The following is a 22,496-nucleotide window of genomic DNA, read 5'->3' as shown; positions in this document are numbered from 1 at the left end:
GTCAGATGTAGCCCTGACTAAAGATAAGGTTATCATGGTAGGAGACTTCAATGTTCATGTTGACCTAGAAAATGATAGTTTCAGTGCAGCTTTAGATCTACACTTGACTCTCTAGGTTTCTCTCAGGTAGTAGACGGGCCTACCCAGAAACATCTCCACACCCTAGACCTTATTCTAACTTATGGTTTGAATATAGAGCATCTGACCATCTCTCCTCACTATGATTTCCTGTCAGATCACTTCTTAATAACCTTTGACTTTGTTCTAAATAGTTCTACCCCTCCGGTTAAAGCCGTGTTAACCAGGTCTCTCTCTGATAACATAGTAACTAAATTCAAGGAAAGAATTCCCTCTGCTATAGAATCAGTAGTGGATCTTCCTGACCCGTATACTGTTGCTAGCTCAGACATTGAATACCTAACAAACAGTCTGACAGATATGCTAAAAACAACGCTAGACGACATAGCTCCTCAAAAAATGAAACTGAAAAAACAGGAAAAGTCCTCCCCATGGTTTAACTCATCAACCCGCCAGCTTAAACAACGCTCCCGTAGATTAGAAAGAACTTGGCGTTCAACAAAAACAGAGCTAGATTATATAGCCTGGAAGGATACCTTCAAAACTTATAAGAAAGCTCTGAGTAGAAGTAGAACTAATTACTACTCATCCTTAATAGAGGAAAACAAAAACAACCCTCGGTTTCTTTTCAGTACTGTAGCCAAACTGACCAAGAACCAAAATAGCGTTGAGCCCACCATTCCTATCAATATATGTAGTGAGGACTTCATGAAGTTCTTTCAAAATAAAATGACAAGGCTTAGGGATAACATCCATCAAACCCTACCGTCCGTTAGCCCCATAACAGAGGAACTGGTTAAACCTAACAGTCATCTGGAATGCTTTCAGCAAATACAACTAGTCCAACTAAACTCCCTTATTTCTTCTGCTAAACCAACTACTAGCCTGTTGGACCCAATTCCTACTAGAATTCTGAAAGAGGCACTGCCACTAATTAATAATTCTATACTGGCAATTATTAACCAGTCTCTAACAATAGGCTATGTGCCCCAATCCTTTAAACTAGCAGTTATTAAACCTCTCATTAAGAAGCCAAACTTAGACACAAGCCTTCTCTCAAACTACAGGCCCATCTCCAACCTTCCTTTCCTGTCAAAGGTTCTGGAGCAAGTAGTGGCTAAACAACTCCAGGATTATCTGCAGGAGAATAATCTGTTAGAGGACCTTCAGTCCAGCTTCAGAATGAACCACAGTACAGAGACTGCTCTGCTAAAAGTTACTAATGACCTTCTAACGGCCTCAGATAGAGCTCTTCTATCTGCTTTACTTCTTCTGGACCTTAGTACTGCATTTGATACTGTCCATCATAATATACTCTTAAGGAGATTAGAAGATGCCGTCGGCATTAAAAACTTAGCCTTAAACTGGTTTAAATCATATTAATCTGACCGCTTTCAATTTGTTCATGTAAATAACAAATCTTCAATACATGAAGGGGTCCTGTGTGGAGTACCACAAGGCTCCGTCCTCGGACCCAGATTGTTTAATCTCTAGATGTTACCACTCGGAAATATTATTAGGAAACACAACATTAACTTTCATTGTTATGCAGATGATACTCAGCTCTATTTATCAGTTAAAGCCAATCAGGCCGACCAACTTGTTAAACTAGAGTCCTGCCTCAGGGACGTTAAGTCCTGGATGTCTATCAACTTCTTAATGCTCAACACATCCAAGACTGAGGTTCTAATCCTAGGTCCTAAAAAGCTCAGGGATTACTTTTCAGATAGTCTGATTACCTTAGATAATATTACCTTAACCTCTAACAGTGATATTAGGAACCTGGGTGTTATTTCTGATCAGGATCTGTCCTTTATGTCCCATGTTAAACATGTCTCCAGGACAGCCTTCTTCCATCTAAGGAATATTGTAAAAATGAGAAACTTCTTGTCCTTCAAAGATGCAGAACAAATGCTTCCTGCCTTTGTGACTTCAAGATGAGATGATTGTAACTCCCTAATGTCAGGATGTCCAAACTCCTCTGTTAGGATCTTCCAGCTAGAGCAGAACGCTGCTGCAGGTTTACTAACCAGAACTGGAAGAAGAGAGCACATCTCCCCAGTCTTAGCATCCTTACACTGGCTTCACATCAAATCTAGAATAGAATTCAACATCCTTCTGATCACATCTAAAACTCTTCATCACCAGGCTCCGTCCTATATGGAGAAACTTCTAGAAGGGTCTCACCCTCCACGAGCCCTTGGCTCTGAGGATGCAGGACTGTTGGTAATCCCTAAAGTCCTTCAAAGTAAAAGAGGAGGCAGGAGTTTCAGCCATATGGCTCCTTTACTCTGGAATCAACTAGCAGCCTCGGTCCGAAGGGCCCACACCATTAGTTTATTTAAGAGGAGACTAAAAAGCTTCCTCTTTGATAGAGCTTCTCATTAGGAATAAAATAGGAGCACTAAGTTGAGCTGCTCTAGGCCTAGACTGCTGAGGGGATTTCCTCTCTCCCGTTAAAGGGAGGAACTCTACATTTGGAGCTTCTGTTTCTTGTCTTTCTTTCTTTCTCTCTGTGTAACAACATTACTGGAGCCACCAGATCCTGACAGGAGGGGAGCAGGATCCAGGGGATCAGACCCAAGACTCCCAGAGTGGAGTTACCACGGTCCTACTACCCGACCCCACCACAGCACCGGGACCCCCCCACAGCACCGGGACCCCCCCACAGCACCGGGACCCCCCCCCCCACAGCACCGGGACCCCCCCACAGCACCGAGACCCCACCACAGCACCGGGACCCCCCCACAGCACCGGGACCCCACCACAGCACCGGGACCCCACCGCAACGGCACGGCCCTTAAACTCCAGACTGAGATTGGTTCATCATCAGACCAACGCTCATCATAGACTTTTCTTAGTATTTGTACTTCTCTGGCCTGTCTGCCTCTCTCTCTCTCTCTCTTCTATTCCTCTCTCTCTCTCTCTTCTATTCCTCTCTCTCTCCCTCTTCTATTCCTCTCTCTCTCTCTTCTATTCCTCTCTCTCTCTCCCTCTTCTATTCCTCTCTCTCCCTGGCCTATCCCATGTACTTCTCCCCCCAACCGGTCAAGGCGGATGGCCGTCCTTCCAGAGTCTAGGCTCCGCCCCACGGTTTCTTCCTGAAGAGGGAGTTCTTGAACTTCTCTCCATGCGAGGGAGTTTTTCCTGGTTTCCACTGTTGCTTGTTACACCTGCTGCTTTGGAAGGGTTTAGTTGGGTCCTGTTGTTCTCTATCATTGTAAGAGGTTCTGGAAGGTTTAGTTGGGTCCTGTTGTACTCTATCATTGTAAGAGGTTCTGGAAGGTTTAGTTGGGTCCTGTTGTACTCTATCATTGTAAGAGGCTTTGAGATGTTTGTTGATGTGATTTAGCGCTTTACAAATAAAATTGAATTGAATTGAATTGAATGTCCCAAGGTCCCGGTACCAATTCTGCATGACACTGCCTCAATCAGTGATCTTAGAGGGGGGGGGGGGTTACCTTTACATGCTGTGTCCCCCCATTCTGACCTGGTAGAGGGACACGTTGTATTGGGACTCAGTGGCGCTGATACTACAGAACCATTTGGGTAAGGTTCTGCTGAATCCGGAGGGAACTGCTGGGCCTTTGAGCATCTGGATGAGCTGACGATGACGAGGGTGAGGTGGAGCTGGTGGACCTGGGTGAGGTGGAGCTGGTGGACCTGGGTGAGGTGGAGCGGGACAGTTTCATGGGAGACAGCTGGATCCTGACTCCCCCTCCTGTTGGTCCTCCACCTGTCATGGTTCCTCCGCCCGACGGGCCTCCTGCAGCTCCAGCTTTGTTTGAAAGTTTGCGTCATGGGAGCAGCTCCGTGTTTTGATTCTGTTGTCTCAGGGGACGAGGTTCAGAGCATGTCCACCGCATACTTTCTGCAGGACGACGTGCTCATGGACAAATGGACGCCACCTCACGCGTCCTCTCAGGATGAGTGTTTTGACGCAGGTTGTAGTCCCACTTCCTTTTCGGACTGAAGTCCTGGAGTTGGCGCGTGCCGGCCCTTTGGCTGGTCACTAAGGGGTTAAAGATGTGAGGCGAAACTGTAAGACCTGTCGTGTCTGTCCAGTCTACCTGTCCCTGTCCCCCGTGTCCAGCACCGGCTGTGAAGGAGAGTGGGTGTTTGCTCACACAGTGGGGGGTCCTCTTCAACTCCTGCAGGAAAGGTGCTTGGATGATAGTGAGTCCCAGAACCTGCTGGACTACGTGACGTCAGCAGGTTTCACTTTGAACTCCTCAGGACTTGTGAATTGGCAAAACAGAACGTGTCCAGAAGTCAAACTAAGTGGGACGATACAGACGCTAAAACCAGAAGATTCACCGGGGCCCGGTTCTGCTCTCCAGGCCCGCTATAGGGGCTCGATGTCATTCTAAAGAGGGTTAATAAGATGGATTACATAGTGAGCACACGTAGAGGGCAGAGTAGAATGTAGAGGGCAGAGTAGAATGTAGAGGGCAGAGTAGAATGTAGAGGGCAGAGTAGAATGTGTCACATCAACATGTTAAAACCTTTTCTGTCCAGGGACGCTTCGTCTGTCTCTCTTTTAGCTGAGAAGGGCGGGGCTGTGCCGGCCAGCTCTGTAGGTAGAGCGTCAGACTCTCAGTCTCAAGGTAGAGGGTTCATGTCCCATCTCAAGGTAGAGGGTTCATGTCCCCCGGCCAGCTCAGTATGTAGAGTGTCAGACTCTCAGTCTCAAGGTAGAGGGTTCATGTCCCCCGGCCAGCTCAGTATGTAGAGTGTCAGACTCACAGTCTCAAGGTAGAGGGTTCATGTCCCCCGGCCAGCTCAGTATGTAGAGACAGGTACCAGTGTGCTGCAGCTCACCTGGAGACAGGTACCAGTGTGCTGCAGCTCACCTGGAGACAGGTACCAGTGTACTGCAGCTCACCTGGAGACAGGTACCAGTGTACTGCAGCTCACCTGGAGACAGGTACCAGTGTACTGCAGCTCACCTGGAGACAGGTACCAGTGTGCTGCAGCTCACCTGGAGACAGGTACCAGTGTGCTGCAGCTCACCTGGAGACAGGTACCAGTGTACTGCAGCTCACCTGGAGACAGGTACCAGTGTACTGCTGCAGCTCACCTGGAGACAGGTACCAGTGTACTGCAGCTCACCTGGAGACAGGTACCAGTGTGCTGCAGCTCACCTGGAGACAGGTACCAGTGTACTGCAGCTCACCTGGAGACAGGTACCAGTGTACTGCAGCTCACCTGGAGACAGGTACCAGTGTACTGTGCGTTTCAGTTTGTTTTGCTTTACCTTAATAAAAGAAGGCTGTTACTGCGTTGCGTCTCTCTGGGGATTAGAGACACTGAAGAAAATAATAAATCACATTCTGCAAAAAGCAACAACCTTCATGAGCTTCACAAAAAGTCAAAAATCAAAGTCCAGAAGTTTTTTCCAGAGACGTCTGTCCGTCCCTCATCTTGTGAATTCACATTAAATCACTGAATTGTGACTATATACAGTCGTGTTGCTGCCTGCTGATGGACCTGATTTTACACTGGATGTCCTTGATTAATAAGAACATTTAAATAAGCAGCCGAGGATCCCTGTCTTTGTCCTCGGTACTGGATGGACCAAGACAGCAGGCTGCTCTGTCTTCTCATCCTGATACTGAGGACTGACTGTGTCCTGAAGCTTTCCACCGCTTCATCCAACCTGCCATCATTCTGGAGAAGCAGTCACACCGCTGGCAGGAGCTGGACCGGAGGCTGGACCGGAGGCTGGACCGGAGGCTGGACCGGAGGCTGGACCGGAGGCTGGACCGGAGAATGGACCGGAGGCTGGACCGGAGGCTGGACCGGAGGCTGGACCCGAGGCTGGACCTCAGGCTGGACCGGAGGCTGGACCTCAGGCTGGACCTCGGGCTGGACCGGAGGGTGGACCGGAGGCTGGACCTCAGGGTGGACCGGAGGCTGGACCGGAGGGTGGACCGGAGGCTGGACCTCAGGCTGGACCCAAGGCTGGACCTCAGGGTGGACCGGAGGCTGGACCGGAGGGTGGACCTCAGGCTGGACCCGAGGCTGGACCCGAGGCTGGACCTCAGGCTGGACCCGAGGCTGGACCCGAGGCTGGACCAGGCTGGCAAGTTTACCTGCTAGTATGGCTCCTCATCAGGCCTACAGAGGGGGAGGAGCAGCCCTGCACCTCCAGAGAAGACAGCGGAGGAGGCGTTCGCTCGGCTGCTGGTTCACTTCACCTGGTTGCAGGGGGAGAGCACCAGTAGCACCAGAAGTACCAGCAGCACCAGAAGTACCAGAAGTACCAGCAGCACCAGCAGCACCAGAAGTACCAGCAGCACCAGAAGTACCAGAAGTACCAAGCAGCACCAGAAGCACCAGAAGTAGCAGCAGCACCAGAAGTACCAGAAGTACCAAGCAGCACCAGAAGTACCAGAAGTACCAGAAGTACCAGCAGCACCAGAAGCACCAGAAGTACCAGCAGCACCAGAAGCACCAGAAGTACCAAGCAGCACCAGAAGTACCAGAAGTACCAGAAGTACCAAGCAGCACCAGAAGTACCAAGCAGCACCAGAAGCACCAGCAGCACCAGAAGCACCAGAAGTACCAAGCAGCACCAGAAGTACCAGAAGTAGCAGCAGCACCAGAAGCACCAGAAGTACCAAGCAGCACCAGAAGTACCAGAAGTACCAGAAGTACCAGCAGCACCAGAAGCACCAGAAGTACCAGAAGTACCAGCAGCACCAGAAGCACCAGAAGTACCAAGCAGCACCAGAAGTACCAGAAGTACCAAGCAGCACCAGAAGTACCAAGCAGCACCAGAAGCACCAGCAGCACCAGAAGCACCAGAAGTACCAAGCAGCACCAGAAGTACCAGAAGTAGCAGCAGCACCAGAAGCACCAGAAGTACCAAGCAGCACCAGAAGTACCAGAAGTACCAGAAGTACCAGCAGCACCAGAAGCACCAGAAGTACCAGAAGTACCAGCAGCACCAGAAGCACCAGAAGTACCAAGCAGCACCAGAAGTACCAGAAGTACCAAGCAGCACCAGAAGTACCAAGCAGCACCAGAAGCACCAGCAGCACCAGAAGCACCAGAAGTACCAAGCAGCACCAGAAGTACCAGAAGTACCAGCAGCACCAGAAGCACCAGCAGCACCAGCAGCTGATGGAGTCGCTCCTGCTGCAGAAGGAGAGGCAGGACCGTCGGTATGACGGACGTCGGTGTAACGGCAGACCGTCTCCGGGGGGAGGGGAGCCGGGACTGGAGCCGGGTCTGGCTCCAGACCCGGCTCCAGTCCCGGCTCCAGTCCCGGCTCCAGTCCCGGCTCCATGGAGAATGGCGTGGCCTCGACGGGATAGAGTCAAGTCAGAGGGTGGAGGTCGAGGCAGTGTTCAGGAGGGTGGAGCCAGAGGGTGGATCATCATCATCACCACCCTCCTCCTCTTCATCATCACCCTCCTCTTCTTCATCTTCATCCTCATCATTACCACCCTCCTCCTCCTCTTCATCATCATCATCATCCCCTCCTCTTCATCATCATCATCACCACCATACTCCTCCTCCTCTTCCTCGTCCTCCTCCTCTTCCTCCTCCTCTTCCTCCTCCTCCTCCTCCTCCTCCTCTTCCTCCTCCTCCTCCTCCTCTTACTCCTCCTCTTCCTCTTCCTCCTCCTCCTCCTCCTCCTCCTCTTCCTCCTCCTACAGTGTGAGCGGTGCAGGGAGGGGTCGGGACGCAGCCGCAGCAGCAGCAGCAGTCAATGCGGGGCTCCACATCTTCCTCCTCCTCCTCCTCCTCTTCCTCCTGCACTAACCTCCATTCCCCACGTGTTGTCCTGGCGCCTCCTCCCTGGAAGCAGAGGCACAGTGAGGCGTACGGCGGCGCGGAGAGCGGCTGCTCCTGGATGTTTCTTCCCCCCCCCCTCCGCTCGCGGTTCCCCGTAAAGATTGCTTGGTGTGGCTGTATCGGAGAGAAGGCTCGGGAGGAGGTGAGACTGCGAGACAGGATGACTGAGAAGGACACGGCCACGGACAATCTCATCACAGGTGGGTCCTGCTGTACTTCTGAGTTCGACTTGTCGCAGTGTCCTCGGGTGGGACGCCGCCGCGCCGCGCCGCGTCCTGAGCGCCGCGCCGCGCCGCGCCGCGCTCAGGACGGCAGGAGAGGTCGGATTGAAGTGAGTCTGCGGCTCCACATTTGTGGCATGATGGTGGTTTTGGGTGTAAATAAGTGTGCAGCTCGTCTGCACGACAGAACGGAGCCGCAGTGCAGAGCTCCCAGCCGGGCCGGGCCGGGCCGGGCCGGGCCGGCCGGCCTGCACGGGGCGGCGCGGCGCGCCCCTCCGGAACATGGCGACCACAAGTTTTATTCCTCAGCTGCGCTGTGAGCGGACTGTGGAGCCACAAGGCCCCCCCCGGCCCCCCCCGACCCCCCCGGAGCCCTGAGTCACTGCAGCAAAACGTCTGACCGCCGCGGCGCGGCGCAGTGCCCCCCTCCACGTCCTCCTCTTCCTCCTCCTGCTCCTCCTCCTCTTCCTCCTCCTGCTCCTCCTCTTCCCCCTCCGCTTCCTCTTCCCCCTGCTCCTCCTCCTCTTCTTCCTGCTCCTCGTCCTCCTCTTCTTCCTTCTGCTCCTCCTCCTCTTCCTCCTCTTCCTCCTCCTGCTCCTCCTCTTCCCCCTGCTTCTCCTCCTCCTCCTCCACCTCCTCCTCTTTCTTATCTTCCTCCTCCTGCTCCTCCTCCTCCTCCACCTCCTCCTCCTCCACCTCCTCCTCTTTCTTATCTTCCTCCTGCTCCTCCTCCTCCTCCTCCTCCTGCTCCTCCTGTAGCCTCCATGACTCAGCTCCATCGCTGCTCATGAATAATGGTCTTCATGTTGTGCTGCAGTGGAAAAGCTCAGATTGATATTTGACCTGAAGACAAACACTCAGCAGGTCAGGCAGGAGGAGCAGCCGACCTCCACAGTCTGTGAGCACACTGAGAAACTGTGCACAGGTATCACAGTGAGCACAACGACTCAGATCAGAGTGTCCACAGACAGAGGATCAAACTGTCCACAGACAGAGGATCACACTGTCCACAGACAGAGGATCACACTGTCCACAGACAGAGGATCAAACTGTCCACAGACAGAGGATCAAACTATCCACAGACAGAGGATCAAACTGTCCACAGACAGAGGGTCACACTGTCCACAGACAGAGGATCAAACTATCCACAGACAGAGGATCAAACTGTCCACAGACAGAGGATCAAACTATCCACAGACAGAAGGATCAAACTGTCCACAGACAGAGGATCAAACTATCCACAGACAGAAGGATCAAACTGTCCACAGACAGAGGATCAAACTATCCACAGACAGAAGGATCAAACTGTCCACAGACAGAGGATCAAACTATCCACAGACAGAAGGATCAAACTGTCCACAGACAGAGGATCAAACTATCCACAGACAGAAGGATCAAACTGTCCACAGACAGAGGATCAAACTATCCACAGACAGAAGGATCAAACTGTCCACAGACAGAGGATCAAACTATCCACAGACAGAAGGATCAAACTGTCCACAGACAGAGGATCAAACTGTCCACAGACAGAGGATCAAACTATCCACAGACAGAAGGATCAAACTGTCCACAGACAGAGGATCAAACTATCCACAGACAGAAGGATCACACTGTCCACAGACAGAGGATCAAACTATCCACAGACAGAAGGATCAAACTGTCCACAGACAGAGGATCAAACTATCCACAGACAGAAGGATCAAACTGTCCACAGACAGAGGGTCACACTGTCCACAGACAGAGGGTCAAACTGTCCACAGACAGAGGGTCACACTGTCCACAGACAGAGGATCAAACTGTCCACAGACAGAGGGTCAGACTGGAGACGGAGATGCTGTGATTCTCTCACACTAACATGCTGGTTACCATGGAGACGGAGATGCTGTCCTCCATCAGTGAACCTGGTGAGGGAGGACGCGGCTAGCAGTGGCTAATTAGCATTGAAGGAGTGGCGGTAAAGAGGGTTGCTACATGGTGCTAACATTTATCCTCCATCAGGACTGCAATGCATGCTGGGAAAAAGGACTCAGTATGTGAGGTTTAATCTGCTCTAGTTGTTTGAAGACACGATCACAAAGTCTCTGTTATTCAAACACGTTGGTCCAGTATGAAGCATGAGGTTGGTCCAGTATGAAGCATGAGGTTGGTCCAGTATGAAGCATGCGGTTGGTCCAGTATGAAGCATGAGGTTGGTCCAGTATGAAGCATGAGGTTGGTCCAGTATGAAGCATGCGGTTGGTCCAGTATGAAGCATGAGGTTGGTCCAGTATGAAGCATGAGGTTGGTCCAGTATGAAGCATCAGGTTGGTCCAGTATGAAGCATGCGGTTGGTCCAGTATGAAGCATGCGGTTGGTCCAGTATGAAGCATGAGGTTGGTCCAGTATGAAGCATGAGGTTGGTCCAGTATGAAGCATGAGGTTGGTCCAGTATGAAGCATGAGGTTGGTCCAGTATGAAGCATGAGGTTGGTCCAGTATGAAGCATGAGGTTGGTCCAGTATGAAGCATGCGGTTGGTCCAGTATGGAGCATGAGGTTGGTCCAGTATGAAGCATGAGGTTGGTCCAGTATGAAGCATGAGGTTGGTCCAGTATGAAGCATGAGGTTGGTCCAGTATGAAGCATCAGGTTGGTCCAGTATGAAGCATGAGGTTGGTCCAGTATGAAGCATGCGGTTGGTCCAGTATGAAGCATGAGGTTGGTCCAGTATGAAGCATGAGGTTGGTCCAGTATGAAGCATGCGGTTGGTCCAGTATGAAGCATGAGGTTGGTCCAGTATGAAGCATGAGGTTGGTCCAGTATGAAGCATCAGGTTGGTCCAGTATGAAGCATCAGGTTGGTCCAGTATGAAGCATGCGGTTGGTCCAGTAAGAAGCATGAGGTTGGTCCAGTATGAAGCATGAGGTTGGTCCAGTATGAAGCATGCGGTTGGTCCAGTATGAAGCATGAGGTTGGTCCAGTATGAAGCATGCGGTTGGTCCAGTATGAAGCATGAGGTTGGTCCAGTATGAAGCATGAGGTTGGTCCAGTATGAAGCATCAGGTTGGTCCAGTATGAAGCATGAGGTTGGTCCAGTATGAAGCATGAGGTTGGTCCAGTATGAAGCATGAGGTTGGTCCAGTATGAAGCATGCGGTTGGTCCAGTATGAAGCATGAGGTTGGTCCAGTATGAAGCATGAGGTTGGTCCAGTATGAAGCATGAGGTTGGTCCAGTATGAAGCATGAGGTTGGTCCAGTATGAAGCATGAGGTTGGTCCAGTATGGAGCATGAGGTTGGTCCAGTATGGAGCATGAGGTTGGTCCAGTATGAAGCATGAGGTTGGTCCAGTATGAAGCATGAGGTTGGTCCAGTATGAAGCATGAGGTTGGTCCAGTAGGAAGCATGAGGTTGGTCCAGTAGGAAGCATGAGGTTGGTCCAGTATGAAGCATCAGGTTGCTCTATTGCTCCAGTATGAAGCATGAGGTTGCTCTATTGCTCCAGTATGAAGCATCAGGTTGCTCTATTGCTCCAGTATGAAGCATGAGGTTGGTCCAGTATGAATCATGAGGTTGCTCTATTGCTCCAGTATGAAGCATGAGGTTGGTCGGTTGCTCCAGTATGAAGCATGAGGTTGCTCTATTGCTCCAGTATGAAGCATGAGGTTGCTCTATTGCTCCAGTATGAAGCATCAGGTTGCTCTATTGCTCCAGTATGAAGCATGAGGTTGGTCGGTTGCTCCAGTATGAAGCATGAGGTTGCTCTATTGCTCCAGTATGAAGCATGAGGTTGCTCTGTCCAGCCGTTCACACCTGATGGTTGAGAGTGGGTTTCACATTGTGCGGCGCCTCTGCTGCTGCACTGACCGGGTTCTGCGGTTCTTCCTCTGTGTGAGGAGCTGACCGCTCTGTGGGCTTGGCAGCTCCTCAGGATTATGTAATGGACCTGACTGCTCCCCCATGGTGACCCTCAGAGAGGAGCTGACTCAGCACAAACTAAAACCCAAACAGAACCCTCCAATCAGCAGGGTTCCATACACAGAACGCTGTCGTCCACACAGTTCTGAGTACAGGGTCACAGACGTCAGTACTCCTTTAAGAGTCACATCAACACATGTGAACATTAATACATCCAATGAGAAGTACTAAATGAGAAGTACTGAATGAGAAGTACTAAATGAGAAGGCCCCAGCCTCCGAGCTCCTGGGGCACAACGTAACATGGCCGCCACTGCTGTGGTCCAAACAGCCACTGCACTACTTCCCAGTGCAGTAGTGAGTTCACAAGGTGCTCTAGTGCACAGCAAGGACATGAGGAATCCTTAAATGAATCCAAGCGTGAGCTCTACTATTAGAACCTCATCCTGTTCTGTCACAGTTAAACTGACCAACACACAAACACAAACATCCGTCTAAAAGAAAGAAGAGGAAAACACACACACACACACACACACACACACACACACACACACACACACACACACACACACACACACACACACACACACACACACACACACACACACACACACACACACACACACACACACACACACGCTGGCTCCGCCCCCCTGATCCAAGCCCCGCCCCCTGGCAACACATCCTTCCTCCTTTTGAACCAGGGTACTTCCTGAGTTCGGCCAATCAGGTCGTTGGGACGCTGCAGCCCTATTTACATGTTAGATTGACCTGGAGAATGACCCGGGACACAGAAAACACAGACACCACCACAGTCGTAACACCCCCTTTCCCAAGGATTAGATACCCTCCCAGGGTTTTTAATTTAAAGAGGGTGGAGGCAGAGTACCAGCCAACACGCTTCTCCACCCTTTTTATGTCTAATCTGCATATTGAAGTCTTGCAGAAGAAGGTTCCCAACGCCTGGTTCTCTGGTTAGAGTTCTTCATTTGGCAGAGAAACACCAGTGGGTTCTGGTCTGTGAGAACTAGAACCCAATCAAACCTCAAAGTTCTGCAGGGCGAGTAGCACCACACAGTCAAGCATCACTCTTTGAAATGTCTCCCCAAGCACAGGAACCAGGTGCCAAGGTTCCCCAAGCACAGAACCAGGTGTGTGGGGGGGGGGGGGGGGGCAGGCTCTGGTCTCCAGAATCCCCCCCAAGAAAGGAAAAAGGAAATAGAAGTAGTCCAAACTGTGTCCTGCTGGTCCAGCAGGCTGGCGTTGGTTCCGTCCCTTGGACCTACTTGGTGCCGTCCCTTGGACCTACTTGGTGCCGTCCCGAGGCAGCAGAGACGTGTGTCCCTCTCGGTGGCTGGGATGACAAGCAGGGGACAGTTGGTAGGAAGGGAGTCTCACCAAGCTGACTTTTGGACCCCTGTGGTGTCCGGGTCGGGTTGGACCATCCCCATTGAGGGGGGGAGACCTCCGGGGGTCTTTGTCTTGCTCCCTGCTGTTTTATGTCCTCTTCATTGTCCCTGGTATATATATATATATATATATATGTATATATATGTATGTATGTATGTGTAGGGCTCCGTAGAGGGGTAACTGTTCATTCCAGTAGCGACTCTATCAAAGTCCAGTCCTCCACCCTGTCCTTCCTTCGTTGAACTGCTATCATGAACGCCATGGTGAGAGTTAACCACTGGTAAACAGCTAGTGGAACAAGCGGGCCCTGGTTGTCCATGGTCTGGGCTGTGGGTACACTGCAGCTGTACTAGTGCTCATGGCTCCGCTCACTAATCACACTCAACCTTCTATATTCTGAGCTGCTTTTCTCCAGAGGAAACATGGAAGCTTGAGATGGACCAGGACTCAGGACTCAGGACACAGGACACAGGACTCAGGACTCAGGACTCAGGACACAGGACTCAGGACTCAGGACTCAGGACTGTGGAAGACAATGTGGAGGCACCAGTTAATGGGACATGCAGCTCCAGAAGAAATCCACTGCACAGACAGGAATCCACTGCACAGACAGAAACATCCACTGCACAGACAGGAATCCACTGCACAGACAGGAATCCACTGCACAGACAGGAATCCACTCCACTGCACAGACAGAAATCCACTGCACAGACAGAAACATCCACTGCACAGACAGAAATCCACTCCACTGCACAGACAGAAATCCACTGCACCGACAGAAACATACACTGCACAGCCAGAAATCCACTGCACAGACAGAAATCCACTCCACTGCACAGACAGATATCCACTGCACAGCCAGAAATCCACTGCACAGACAGAAACCACCACTGCACAGACAGAAACCACCACTACACAGACAGAAATCCACTGCACAGACAGAAATCCACTCCACTGCACAGACAGATATCCACTGCACAGACAGAAACAGGCTGAAAGCAGGTGCTAACTTACAGTCCACTGCGTCTGAGAACAATATGAAATAACTTGTGTGTTTCAGAGTATGTATGTGTGTATTAATTGTGTTTATGAGTTTTAGTGAGTACCTCCATGTCTGAACATTTCGATCTTCTCTGATCTATAACATAAAACAAAGGTGTACATCACCTAATGGAATTACATGAGCATAGTCTTAAACTTCAGTCTCAACACTAATTCAATTTTCAATTCAATTCAACTTTATTGATACGCAGTGGGGAGCAACAGTTTGGGCAGCCTGAGTCAAGAGAATGAAGCCGAGAGACGCAGAAGTAATCCATCCTATACTTTCCATCAGCTGTCCAAACAGAGTGTTCCATCTCTATGGAGTAACTTTACTCTCTAGGTAGTAACTTTACTCTCCAGGGAGTAACTTTACTCTCCAGGTAGTAACTTTACTGTCCAGGTAGTAACTTTACTGTCCAGGTAGTAACTTTACTCTCCAGGTAGTAACTTTACTGTCCAGGTAGTAACTTTACTGTCCAGGTAGTAACTTTACTGTCCAGGTAGTAACTTTACTCTCCAGGTAGTAACTTTACTGTCCAGGTAGTAACTTTACTCTCCAGGTAGTAACTTTACTGTCCAGGTAGTAACTTTACTGTCCAGGTAGTAACTTTACTGTCCAGGTAGTAACTTTACTCTCCAGGTAGTAACTTTACTATCCAGGTAGTAACTTTACTCTCCAGGTAGTAACTTTACTGTCCAGGTAGTAACTTTACTGTCCAGGTAGTAACTTTACTCTCCAGGTAGTAACTTTACTATCCAGGTAGTAACTTTACTCTCCAGGTAGTAACTTTACTGTCCAGGTAGTAACTTTACTCTCCAGGTAGTAACTTTACTATCCAGGTAGTAACTTTACTCTCCAGGGAGTAACTTTACTGTCCAGGTAGTAACTTTACTCTCCAGGTAGTAACATTACTCTCCAGGTAGTAACATTACTCTCTAGGTAGTAACTTTACTCTCCAGGTAGTAACTTTACTCTCCAGGTATAAACATTACTCTCCAGGTAGTAACTTTACTCTCTAGGTAGTAACTTTACTGTCCAGGTAGTAACTTTACTCTCCAGGTAGTAACTTTACTCTCCAGGGAGTAACTTTACTCTCCAGGTAGTAACTTTACCCTCCAGGTATAAACATTACCCTCCAGGTAGTAACTTTAACCTCCAGGTAGTAACTTTACCCTCCAGGTAGTAACTTTACTCTCCAGGTAGTAACTTTACCCTCCAGGTAGTTCCATTACTCTCCAGGTAGTAACTTTACTCTCCAGGTAGTAACTTTACCCTCCAGGTATAAACATTACCCTCCAGGTAGTAACTTTAATCTCCAGGTAGTAACATTACCCTCCAGGTAGTAACTTTACTCTCCAGGTAGTAACTTTACCCTCCAGGTAGTAACTTTACTCTCCAGGTAGTAACTTTACCCTCCAGATAGTAACTTTACCCTCCAGGTAGTAACTTTACCCTCCAGGTAGTTCCATTACTCTCCAGGTAGTAACTTTACTCTCCAGGTAGTAACTTTACTCTCCAGGTATAAACATTACCCTCCAGGTATAAACATTACCCTCCAGGTAGTAACTTTAACCTCCAGGTAGTAACTTTACTCTCCAGGTAGTAACTTTACCCTCCAGGTATAAACATTACCCTCCAGGTAGTAACTTTAACCTCCAGGTAGTAACTTTACTCTCCAGGTAGTAACATTACCCTCCAGGTAGTAACTTTACTCTCCAGGTAGTAACTTTACCCTCCAGATAGTAACTTTACTCTCCAGGTAGTAACTTTACCCTCCAGATAGTAACTTTACCCTCCAGGTAGTAACTTTACCCTCCAGGTAGTAACTTTACCCTCCAGGTAGTAACTTTACCCTCCAGGTAGTAACTTTATTCTCCAGGTAGTAACATTACCCTCCAGGTAGTAACTTTACTCTCCAGGTAGTAACTTTACCCTCCAGGTAGTAACTTTACTCTCCAGGTAGTAACTTTACCCTCCAGGTAGTAACTTTACCCTCCAGGTAGTAACATTACCCTCCAGGTAGTAACTTTACCCTCCAGGTAGTAACTTTACTCTCCAGGTAGTAACTTTACCCTCCAGGTAGTAACTTTACCCTCCAGGTAGTAACTTTACTCTCCAGGTAGTAACTTTACTCTCCAGGTAGTAACTTTACCCTCCAGGTATAAACATTACCCTCCAGGTAGTAACTTTAATCTCCAGGTAGTAACATTACCCTCCAGGTAGTAACTTTACTCTCCAGGTAGTAACTTTACCCTCCAGGTAGTAACTTTACTCTCCAGGTAGTAACTTTACCCTCCAGATAGTAACTTTACCCTCCAGGTAGTAACTTTACCCTCCAGGTAGTTCCATTACTCTCCAGGTAGTAACTTTACTCTCCAGGTAGTAACTTTACTCTCCAGGTATAAACATTACCCTCCAGGTATAAACATTACCCTCCAGGTAGTAACTTTAACCTCCAGGTAGTAACTTTACTCTCCAGGTAGTAACTTTACCCTCCAGGTATAAACATTACCCTCCAGGTAGTAACTTTAACCTCCAGGTAGTAACTTTACTCTCCAGGTAGTAACATTACCCTCCAGGTAGTAACTTTACTCTCCAGGTAGTAACTTTACCCTCCAGATAGTAACTTTACTCTCCAGGTAGTAACTTTACCCTCCAGATAGTAACTTTACCCTCCAGGTAGTAACTTTACCCTCCAGGTAGTAACTTTACTCTCCAGGTAGTAACTTTACCCTCCAGGTAGTAACTTTATTCTCCAGGTAGTAACATTACCCTCCAGGTAGTAACTTTACTCTCCAGGTAGTAACTTTACCCTCCAGGTAGTAACTTTACTCTCCAGGTAGTAACTTTACCCTCCAGGTAGTAACTTTACCCTCCAGGTAGTAACATTACCCTCCAGGTAGTAACTTTACCCTCCAGGTAGTAACTTTACTCTCCAGGTAGTAACTTTACCCTCCAGGTAGTAACTTTACCCTCCAGGTAGTAACTTTACTCTCCAGGTAGTAACTTTACCCTCCAGATAGTAACTTTACCCTCCAGGTAGTAACTTTACCCTCCAGGTAGTAACTTTACTCTCCAGGTAGTAACTTTACCCTCCAGGTAGTAACTTTACTCTCCAGGTAGTAACTTTACCCTCCAGATAGTAACTTTACCCTCCAGGTAGTAACTTTACCCTCCAGGTAGTAACATTACCCTCCAGGTAGTAACTTTACTCTCCAGGTAGTAACATTACCCTCCAGGTAGTAACTTGACCCTCCAGGTAGTAACTTTATTCTCCAGGTAGTAACATTACTCTCCAGGTAGTAACTTTACCCTCCAGGTAGTAACTTTACTCTCCAGGTAGTAACTTTACCCTCCAGGTAGTAACTTTACTCTCCGGGTAGAAACTTTATTCTCCAGGTAGTAACTTTACTCTCCGGGTAGTAACTTTACCCTCCAGGTAGTAACTTTACTCTCCAGGTAGTAACTTTACCCTCCAGGTAGTAACTTTACTCTCCAGGTAGTAACTTTACCCTCCAGGTAGTAACTTTACTCTCCAGGTAGTAACTTTACCCTCCAGGTAGTAACTTTACTCTCCAGGTAGTAACTTTACCCTCCAGGTAGTAACTTTACTCTCCAGGTAGTAACTTTACCCTCCAGGTAGTAACTTTACTCTCCAGGTAGTAACTTTACCCTCCAGGTAGTAACTTTACCCTCCAGGTAGTAACTTTACTCTCCAGGTAGTAACTTTACCCTCCAGGTAGTAACTTTACTCTCCAGGTAGTAACTTTACCCTCCAGGTAGTAACTTTACCCTCCAGGTAGTAACTTTACTCTCCAGGTAGTAACTTTACCCTCCAGGTAGTAACTTTACTCTCCAGGTAGTAACTTTACTCTCCAGGTAGTAACTTTACTCTCCAGGTAGTAACTTTACCCTCCAGGTAGTAACTTTACCCTCCAGGTAGTAACTTGACCCTCCAGGTAGTAACTTTACTCTCCAGGTAGTAACTTTACTCTCCAGGTAGTAACTTTACCCTCCAGGTAGTAACTTTACCCTCCAGGTAGTAACAAGTTAACTTGTTAACCCACACTAAACCTTGGAGTATGTTAACCTATGAGAGGGGGAGGGGCCTGTATTTTGTGTTTGATAAATAATATCCATACTTTATTAATAAATCTTTAAATCAGTTGCATTGAAGTATTTCTGTATCAATACCATCAATACCAGGGACTCCAGAGGTCCAGCATGACCTCAGGTGTGGTGAGGCTCTGAGGGTGGAGGTGAGGCAGCAGGAAGTGAGGTACTATTCAACAGGAAGTAGAACTATCTGTTGCACTGAGCTGTGAATCCTCCCGACTCATTATAATTCATTGGCTCTTTAGATTTACACCCCCACGGTAAGAAGAGCCAGATATGCTGCTGCTCACGATGACGATGTTTTGACGGAGACGTGGACACAATAGTGATGTCCTCTGGTCTGTCCTCTGGTCTGTCCTGCTGATCCGGCCCAGAGTGTTTGCTGTTATCAGCTCTTCCAGTACTGACATGCAGGAAGGAAATCCATTGTTCAGGGGAGAGTTTCCTCCCATCGGTCACACATCATGTGTATTGTCCCGTGGTTACGTCTCTGTCTTTGCTGTGGACAATGCAGCACTGGTGTCCTTTAGACCTTCTGATCAGAAAGTCTCACTCTGTCTGGATCGTTTACTGGAGATGGAAGTAAAGAATTTAGTGCCGCTTGTAGAGGTGAGCTGACCTGTCTCATACTGGGTATGTCCCCCTCGTCCCACCACAGCCCTGTCTCATATGGGTATGTCCCCCTCGTCCCACCACAGCCCTGTCTCATACTGGGTATGTCCCCCTCGTCCCACCACAGCCCTGTCTCATATGGGTATGTCCCCCTCGTCCCACCACAGCCCTGTCTCATACTGGGTATGTCCCCCTCGTCCCACCACAGCCCTGTCTCATACTGGGTATGTCCCCCTCGTCCCACCACAGCCCTGTCTCATACTGGGTATGTCCCCCTCGTCCCACCACAGCCCTGTCTCATACTGGGTATGTCCCCCTCGTCCCACCACAGCCCTGTCTCATACTGGGTATGTCCCCCTCGTCCCACCACCAGCCCTGTCTCATACTGGGTATGTCCCCCTCTTCCCACCACCACAGCCCTGTCTCATACTGGGTATGTCCCCCCTCGCCCCACCACAGCCCTGTCTCATACTGGGTATGTCCCCCTCGTCCCCACCACCAGCCCTGTCTCATACTGGGTATGTCCCCCTCTTCCCACCACCACAGCCCTGTCTCATACTGCGTATGTCCCCCTCGCCCCACCACAGCCCTGTCTCATACTGGGTATGTCCCCCTCGTCCCACCACAGCCCTGTCTCATGCTGGGTATGTCCCCCTCGTCCCACCACAGCCCTGTCTCTGAGCCGTCCAGCGTGGACACTTCTGACAGCTTCCTATCACAACCTGCATGAATCAGTTTAGTCTTGTGTGTGTGTGAGTGTGTGTGACGTGTGTGTTTGTGTGTCTGTGTGTGTGAGTGTGTGTGTGTGTCTGTGTGTGTGAGTGTGTGTCTGTGTGTGTGTGAGTGTATGTGTGTGTGTGTGTGTCTGTGTCTGTGTGTGTGTGTGTGTGTGTCTGTTTTTCTGTGAGTGTGTGTATGTGTGTGTGTGTGTGTGTGTGTGTGTCTGTTTTTCTGTTTGTGTGTGTGTGTGTGTGTGTGTGTGTGTCTGTGTGTGTCTGTGTGTGTGTCTGTTTTTCTGTTTGTGTGTGTGTACGTGTGTGTGTGTGTGTCTGTTTTTCTGTTTGTGTGTGTGTGTGTCTGTGTCTGTGTGTCTGTGTCTGTGTCTGTGTCTGTGTCTGTGTCTGTGTCTGTGTGTGTGTGTGTGTGTGTGTGTGTGTGTGTGTGTGTGTGTGTGTGTGTGTGTGTGTGTGTGTGTGTGTGTAGTGACTGCAGCTGTTGTCAGGCTTTTTTCCTGCATGGTGAGTCTGGGCTGGCAGCCAAGTGGATGAAGCGAGTGAGAGACTCTCTCTCTCTCTCTCTCGCTCTCTCTCTCTCTCTCTCTCTCTCTCTCTCTCTCTACCCCCCCCCCCCCCCCCCCCCCTCTCAGTGAGCCCTCAGATGGAAGAAGAAACACTTCTTTCTCTTCCATCCCTCTTCTGGCTCCAGTGAATGCTGCTCTTTGATGGCTGATTTGTTTAGTGTTTTTGTTTAGTGTTTGTGCTCCTCAGTGTCCTGCGGTGGCTTTAATGAGGCTGCGGTGGAGCTCTGGTGGGGAACAGTGGCTGCTCTGCTTTGTCTCCGTCCCTCTGCTGGGAATCTTTCTCATGACGCCATCAGGCTGTTCTATCAGCAGCTTTCTGAGCAAATTTACATACGTACATACGTACGTACATACATACATACATACATACGTACGTACATACGTACATACATACGTACATACGTACATACGTACATACATACATACATACATACATACATACATACGTACGTACATACATACATACATACATACATACATACATACATACGTACGTACATACATACATACGTACGTACATACGTACATACATACATACATACATACATACGTACGTACATACATACATACATACGTACATACGTACATACATACATACATACATACATACATACGTACATACATACATACATACGTACGTACATACATACATACATACATACGTACGTACATACATACATACATACGTACATACGTACATACATACATACATACATACGTACATACGTACATACATACATACATACATACGTACATACGTACATACATACATACATACGTACATACATACATACATACATACATACATACGTACGTACATACGTACATACATACATACATACGTACGTACGTACATACGTACATACATACATACATACACATGCACGCATACATACATACATACATACATACGTACGTACATACATACATACATACATACATACGTACGTACGTAACGTACGTACATACATACATACGTACATACGTACGTACGTACATACGTACGTACATATGTACATACATACATACGTACGTACATACGTACATACATACATACATACGTACGTACGTACATACGTACATACATACATACGTACGTACGTACATACGTACATACATACATACATACATACATACATACATACGTACGTACGTACGTACGTACGTACATACATACATACATACATACATACGTACGTACATACGTACATACATACGTACATACGTACATACGTACATACATACATACATACGTACATACATACATACATACATACATACATACATACGTACGTACATACGTACATACATACATACATACGTACGTACGTACATACGTACATACATACATACATACACATGCACGCATACATACATACATACATACATACGTACGTACATACATACATACATACATACATACGTACGTACGTACGTACGTACATACATACATACGTACATACGTACGTACGTACATACGTACGTACATATGTACATACATACATACGTACGTACATACGTACATACATACATACATACGTACGTACGTACATACGTACATACATACATACATACAATACGTACATACGTACATACATACATACGTACGTACGTACATACATACATACATACATACATACGTACGTACGTACGTACGTACGTACGTACGTACGTACGTACGTACGTACGTACGTACGTACATACATACATACATACATACATACGTACGTACGTACGTACGTACGTACGTACGTACGTACATACGTACATACATACACACACACACATACACATCTAAAGACGGGAGGCAGAGATTTAAATAGTGACGTTGTGTTTTTTTTTCAAGGATTCTGATTGGCTATCATGGCTTCCTGCTTCCTGTTACACTGCCCCCTACAGGTTTGGCTGCTGATAGCAGCTGTGAAGCAGGTGGATTCTTTTGTAAACGCAGAGGGGAAATATGTGTTTTTGTAAAAATCCAGGTACGTGTAAACGTGGCCTGAAACCCGACTTCCAC

General features: G+C 48.4%; 1 protein-coding gene across 1 annotated transcript in view; it reads left to right on the top strand.

The window, feature by feature from the left end:
- Positions 1-7,970: 7,970 nt before the first annotated feature.
- The window catches only part of hspa12a (heat shock protein 12A), a gene marked incomplete at its 3' end in the record, with an annotated part of 65,269 nt that continues 50,743 nt past the window's right edge, over positions 7,971-22,496 (top strand). The window contains exon 1 of the mRNA XM_080493906.1: positions 7,971-8,084. Coding sequence (XP_080350032.1) covers positions 8,045-8,084 — 40 coding nt within the window. The 5' untranslated portion in view covers positions 7,971-8,044. The remainder of the gene's footprint in view (positions 8,085-22,496) is intronic.

This window comes from Lipophrys pholis (assembly GCF_963383615.2).
Source record: "Lipophrys pholis genome assembly, contig: SCAFFOLD_28, whole genome shotgun sequence".
In the NCBI taxonomy this organism is placed as follows: Eukaryota; Metazoa; Chordata; class Actinopteri; order Blenniiformes; family Blenniidae; genus Lipophrys; species Lipophrys pholis.
This window is presented reverse-complemented; position numbering and strand designations above follow the sequence as displayed.